At 36.3% G+C, this 7,003-nt stretch overlaps 1 protein-coding gene across 5 annotated transcripts in view; it reads left to right on the forward strand.

The window, feature by feature from the left end:
* LOC106672366 overlaps positions 1-6,797 on the forward strand; it is a 138,747-nt gene extending 131,950 nt beyond the window's left edge. For all 5 annotated transcript variants that reach the window (XM_014404035.2, XM_024228319.1, XM_014403777.2 and 2 more), the window contains 5 exons: positions 3,723-3,797; positions 3,880-3,996; positions 4,073-4,162; positions 5,675-5,820; positions 5,902-6,797. In XM_014404035.2, the coding sequence (XP_014259521.1) occupies positions 3,723-3,797; positions 3,880-3,996; positions 4,073-4,162; positions 5,675-5,820; positions 5,902-6,331 (858 nt within the window). In that variant the 3' untranslated portion in view covers positions 6,332-6,797. The remainder of the gene's footprint in view (positions 1-3,722; positions 3,798-3,879; positions 3,997-4,072; positions 4,163-5,674; positions 5,821-5,901) is intronic.
* The last annotated feature ends 206 nt before the right edge of the window (positions 6,798-7,003 follow it).

The raw sequence follows: 7,003 nt of genomic DNA on the forward strand, positions 1-7,003 counted from the left end.
TAAACTCTTGTTTCTTGCAATTTTTTAATGATGTTTATGCAGGCAGGTAACAGAAATTGACTAATATTTTCACCGGTAATAGTCTGTTTATTTTCAGAATTAACAATCCTTTAAAATGGGAAAGACATGGTACATTACTCATTAAGCTTTTATTTATTAAGAAAAAACTTTCTAATTGATTAATTCAGTTCTTTAATTAATTAACCCATGAATATGTTATTTTTTAAAGTTTATTGTTTGTACACAATGATTATCGGTTGTTTAATTGATTTATTTCGAATATAAAATAATTAGAAATGTTGTAATATGTTTGTTTAATTTAGAAGTTTTTCCCAGGAGCCGCGATGAAGCAGTCCTTCCACTTCCTCCCTCGACTTTCTTTATCGGGTTTGTTTTTTTAATCAAACCGTTTGGCACTTAACGAAAAATTTAAAATTCAAAAAACTTTCATATCACCTCCTCGACGGCTGTTATCTGCCTCGATTGTTACCTGTTCCAAAAAATATATATTTCGCTTTCAAAGGACGTGGGATGACCGGTTTTATTGGAACTTTTTTTTGGCAATACTAGATCGAAAAATATTAGAAAGCTCAGCGTCAAAAAACAATTTTAGTAATTTTTTGAAATAGGTTTTTCTTTCTTCGTTGTGCATGTATTTCAAGGTATTATATCTCAGTCAATAAAAATATTTAAAAAATCTAGAATAAGAAAATTTTATACAGGATTGTTTTAAATTTGAACAGATAAAAATTACGAAAAACAAAAGACTTTCAGAAAAGTATGCCAATCAAAACCCTTAAATGCGAATTTTCATAAAAGTAAGAAAATTGAGATTTTTTATTGGATTTATCATCTGAGGGAAAATTTATTCTCTCCGATGTTTGGTCTTCCACTAATACCTCTGGAGTTTAGTCAAATTCAATGTTACAATCCGTACATGTATAGTAGTCGTAATTGACCACATTAATTATTTTAATTGACTGTACATTTTATCTAAGAACTCGGTCGAGATGAAAAAGCTAGTGTCAGGGGTGGGATTCGAACCAACGACTTTCGGCTCGAGTGGTTAGAGCAGGCGTATTAAGTCGTGGGTTCGAATCCCGCTCCTGACAATAGCTTTTTCATGTTAACCTAGACCTTGGATAAAAAGTCCAATTAATTAAAAAAAGTTATTACAACCGTTGGAAAGCGAATTGTCTATTCTTTCAGCCATGAACAATGTTTATGCCGTTATAAATGAAAAAGAAAATAAGAATGAAATCAACGAAAATTCTTCAAAAGTTTTTTTTTTATTTTTCCGATTCAGATTTATTTATCGAGGCGTAATTTATAAAATTCTAGACAGCTGAAAAGTTTTCGAAGAAGTTGGTAGCCGAGTGGATCGACTCTCGTCTCGTTGACACCGCGGCCATGGGTTCGATTCCCACCGTCGCCCCTGGCTCTTATTTTTCATGCACCCACAATATACAGGGTGTCCTTTTTATATGTCCCGGTAGAATTTCTCTAGAACCAATGATGTTATCAAAAAAAAAAAAAAAATACATGTTTAATATTTTTTATACTAGTTTCACTTGTTTACCTTTTTTTTGGAGAAAAATTATACGCGGTGCCTTAGGCCCAGTGCAACTTCAAAATTTCATATGCGAAGAATTTTTTTACGCCGAAAGCAATAGTGCAACTGTATGCGTCGCGAAAATCTTAATTCCTCTCTCCGAAATGTTGGAATGGTTTCAGGTTTTTCAAAAAATAAAATTAGAGATTTATTCCGGACTTACAATTTTAAGCCGGATCGCTGTCATGTTGTCCAGGGACTTCAGGACTCTGATTATGACATCCAACGTTCCTTGCTCAAATGTATTATCAACGAAACACACGAAACGCGCTTTTTCAAACTTTTTTCCATAACTTTGTTATTTTTTGACCAATTTAAAATCCGATTGAACCACTGTTTTCAGCGTAAAAAATTCCTTTAAAATGATGTCAGGATGTATTGGGTCGTATTTGAAATTTTGAAGTTGAACTGGGCCTGAGGTACCCTACATTTAACGACTAATGTGTTGTGCCGCAAGGGTTCATCTTGAGCCTCGTCTCACGTTCATTTTTAACGCTACGCTAAAAGTAAAACCTATTGAGTCTATACGCTGACGACATTGCATTATTTACTTTCTCAGGAAAGGCTTAACGAGTAAATTAAAAAAGTAATTTCATTTGTTTTCGTGGTCCGCTTGACCAATTAATATCTTTCAATTAATTAAGGTTTTTAGTTGAGATAAAAGGTCACGATAGCTCAAGTGGTAGAGCAGCGGCCTAGCCTAAGATCGTGGGTTTGAATCCCGCTCTTGACGCTGACTTTTTTATCTCAACTAAAAACCTTAATTAATTGAAAAAGTAAGTTGCTTCAGACCCAGACGGAAAGTACAGATGTCTCAAAGATACGGTTCAAATAAAACGTACAATCAGTATCAAACGATGTAACCCTTTGTCTGAAATTATACCTAGAAGTAATAATGGATAAAAAAACACTAAATTTTGGCTCTAATCTAATTGACAGGATTATCTTTCCTCATCCCTCGATAGAATCAGGTATGTCCACCAGTAACAATCGTCTGGTTTATAATGCTGTAGTAAAACCATTGATGTAGAAAAGATAAATGGTAGAATGACTGTGTGGTGATTAGTGACCTTGAATCGATATTTATTTAGAAATCGTGAGATGCGGTCTGGTGTGATGTAGGTTTCAGAAAAACATTTTCTTTGTCGTGCCAACGTTTCGATCTTTATTGAGATCATCTTCAGGGCTCAAAGTGTTTGTCTTCTGTGTAATTGTGCCATTCTTGCATGTCGTGGGCACTCTCGACACGACACGCAAGACTGGCACAATTTCACAGAAGAGAAACACTTTGAGCCCTGAAGATGATCTCAATAAAGATCGAAACGTTGGCACGATAAATAAAATGTTTTTCTGAAACCTACATCACACCAGACCGCATCTCACGATTTCTGAACAATTATCGATTAACAGTCACTAATCACCTCACATTTACAAAACTGTTTATCTGTCGACTTATAGTTTTCTTCTTATTTTGCGCTCATCTCTATTTTCAATCCCGCCATCTCTCTCATTTTCTCCCTTACTCTGTCTCCGTATTTCCAAATCCAAAGTATACAAAACAAGTTTTTAAAGCTAGTGACTTCCTGAGTCACACGGGCCAAACTTGAATCGACGTGTGTTTACGAACCGGTAAAACTTTCAGTTCTGTCAAATCTTGTCACAAGTACAAATCCCATTTGCAGATTGTCAATTGCGAACGATACATCAAGGAAACCCAAAAGAATTTAAATTTTAAGCTTAATTCTTGTTATTAGAACTTAATGTAAGGCATTGGAAAAAATAGGTTGCCACTCTTTCTCGAAAGATTCCTGTGGGTAGACTCGATAATTAACTGGACGGTTCATCGGCTCGGTTCCTACTGTAGAATTCCAGCCTGGACATGGGCCGTTTAGCCTTAGAGAGAGATTATATTAATATATTAAGATATTATCGTTTAAATTTATCGTGATCCATCCATAAACGGTTTCATTTTTAATCCGACAACGATCTGTGATCCCGCCTAGGATTTCGGTCCGGGATGTGCTCGGCACCCCCGACAACCCAGCCGCACCCGGCCCGGATGTTCGTATGTCTTATTTACCGTTCTGACCGGAATATTCTTTTGTTACAGTTGAAAGCCGAGAAGGACAAAATCGCTGAATGGAAGGACCGGCTTGAAAGGGAAAAGAACGAAGCTTACAGACAGGTAAGTAGGGTGATTTTTTTGTCCTGCTTTCCCACGTTAAAGGACGTTTTTTAAATTTTCCTCTGTAATTGTACCATCACAGCTCAGACTTCAAGCTGACGAGTCGGAAGCGACAAGAAGAAGGTTGGAGAGAGCCAGGAACGACGTAGTTAAACAAGTAACGGCCATCGTCGCTGAAAAAGACTGTTTGGAAAGAGAGGTAAAGATCGATTATTTATTCAATATATTTTTTTTAAACATTTCTGTGTATAATTTTGTTAAATGATTTTTTTTAGAATGCCAGACTTAAAGATGCTTTGAGAGATGTTGAAATCAAAGGAAGCGGAAGAAGATATTTAAGAAACATGGCCGGCCTCGAAAAAGAGGTGATGTTTGTTTAACAATATTTGAAATTTCTATTTGAAAAAGAAAAAAAAGACTATTTCATGTTATCAAACAACTTTATCTCTTTGCCTTGTTTATTTTAAGATTGCTTTTGAGTTTAATTTCCATTAAAAAAGTCCTTTTTCTCGATTTGCCACCAATCCCGTGGTATAATCGCGATCTAACTTTTCATTTAATCATCGCTTCTGATCTTGAACAAAAGGAGTACTGCTACGGTGTATTACTAGACGAGAAGCAAGCCTTCGATCGGGGCTTCTCTGCAAGCTTAAAGGAGTCCAATGATGCTAAAATCTAGCCTATCGGGCAGATACTTTCAAGTTATCAGCCGGCTAATGTCCAGATGCAGTGGTATCACAAGGAAGTATCTTAGACCCATCCTCTACGCGGTACTGCATACTCTACCTGAAACCAACCCTAAGCAGTTGATACACCATCAACCAGAAACTTGCACACCCTTGTCACATCTTTTGAGCAATGGTTCATGCGGTGAAAGATGACAAACATACAAAAATGTAAACAAGTCACTTTCACTCTTTGGAGAATAACCATGGTTCCCATCTGCTAAAACAGTACTCTCCCACCAGCATCTGTTGTAGGTTACCATGTACAACAAAAATAACAATGAAAATTCTATATGCATTTAAAAAAAGAACAGAGAAAGATAGAGAGAGTGAGTGAGTGAGGGAGAGTGAATGAGAGAGAGAGAGAGTGAGTGANTGAGAGAGTACGAGAGAATGAGTGACAGAGTGAGTGAGTGAGAGAGTACGAGAGAATGAGTGACAGAGAGAGTGAGTGAGTGAGAGAGAACGAGAGAGTGAGTGAGTGAGAGAGAACGAGAGAGTGAGTGACAGAGAGAGTGAGAGTGACAGGGAGAGTGAGAGTGACAGACAGAGAGAGAGAGAGAGAGTGAGAGAGTAAGTTAGTTAGAGTGCTCCAGTTAGTGATGTTTTCCAATCGGGGAGAAGCCAATATCATATTTCGCGAACGGTTTCCAGGCATGCTTAATCGACTTTTTTAATAAAATTATCTGTTGATTTTTCGATCATCTTCACTAATTTACTTATCCTTTAGTAAAACCTTAATTTTATCATTTGCCTCACCGAGAATTTTGCAACAGAAATGTTTTCTTGCAGAAAATTTATTGTAGTTTGTGAAATAAAGGTTAAATTTGTATTTTAATGATGCTAGAGTTGAGAAATTATCATTTTATGTTGAATAAAAATTTGATTTTAGATTAAAATCACAAAAATGTTAATATCTCAGGAAAGTGTCATGATAGAAACTGTTCTGGTGACACTAAATTACGTTTTATTAGTGAATCCATCATGGCAGTATTAACTTTTAACCTTGTAACACCCTGCATAGGAGTGACAATCAATGAGTAGTTCCTCTTTATTTTTGTTTTCTACTTTTTTTTTTTAAAGCTCTAAGATGTCATCAAAATTGTGCATTTTTTATTTCTTTTGTCTTATATTTATTTATTTTATGGGCAGGTAAGTGATTTGAAGATGGTGGCAAAGCAGAGTGCAACCCTAAACAGCCAGCTAAAGAAAGGTATGAAGCACCTGGCAAGTTGCAGGCGGCGGAAGTGCTCTGTCTGTGCATACACAAGGGCCACTTTTGGAGATTATCATAACGCGTAAGTTTTTTTTCCACCCCGGATTTTTTTTAACCTTTTTAGTTCAAACACTCATGTGAATTTTGTGAAATTTCCTTTCAGGAGGAGTGGAAAGCTTTTGTCTTGTTTCAACGGTGGACTCGGGGACAAGCGTTTGAAAACGTTTCAAAGGAACGATGACGAGGACGAAGCCGGGAGCAGCAGGTCGACACCCGCGACACCAGAACTTTCGCTCAGGCTCTCTCACCTTTCTCTGTCTTCGCCGACAGGGATGAGGGTGAACATGTCGTACATCGACGACGGCTCGTCCGACAGCGACTGCGAGGGGGAGGTCAGGTATGCGCCGACTGTAGTTTCCAACGCCAGCTCCTCCGCGCCGCACGCCTTCAGCTCCGACTCCGGCTTCTCGTCCGAGATCTGCGACCCTTCGCTCACGCCCACAAAATCATTCACGAGGGCTACCAAGTGGACGTCGTCTTTCCGCAAATTGATAAGAAGAGTCTCAAAACGCCAGCTGTCTAATACATCTTAAATTCGGTGAAATAACGGTAAACATACAAATTATGTATTTTTTATGGAATATAGGATTGATAATTTGATCTTTAAATTATTAATTATAAATGACCCAAACTCAGTCGAAAAATTTCCAAGACAGTTAAGAACTGTATTTTCATTACACAATATTAATCATAGTAAAATGAATAGCAATTCCAGTTACAAACTAATTATACATGGAATGCCAATATAATAAAATAGAAAGATGTGGAAATTTAGAAAAGTTAGAGAAAACAATAAAGATTTAGAATTTAAGCCGTTTTAAGCCCACCATTGCCTGTTCAATTTATTTATTCCAAGAATACTACCAAACAAAAATGAACTTTATTTTTAAAAAAATGTCCTAGACTTTCAGTCATTACACCAATCCCACAAAACATACGTTTTAATGGTTTATTGTCTGAAAATGCTTTATAAATTTGAAAAGTCTTCACTGTTTTTTTTCTCCTTTTTTGATTTTGTCAGGATCTTTCTGCCATATTTAATGGTAAAAAAAAGGTAATTTTCAACTTTTCTTCATCCTTTATAAACTAAACGTTCATCATAAATGAGCATTAATGAAATATTAGTTTAGTTTCAAAATTATACTGCAAAAATATGCGAAACAAATTAGATCAAATTAAAAAAAAAAAAAAGTATTAGGTGATTG

This window comes from Cimex lectularius, unplaced genomic scaffold, assembly GCF_000648675.2.
Source record: "Cimex lectularius strain Harlan isolate CLEC.00 unplaced genomic scaffold, Clec_2.1 scaffold44, whole genome shotgun sequence".
In the NCBI taxonomy this organism is placed as follows: Eukaryota; Metazoa; Arthropoda; class Insecta; order Hemiptera; family Cimicidae; genus Cimex; species Cimex lectularius.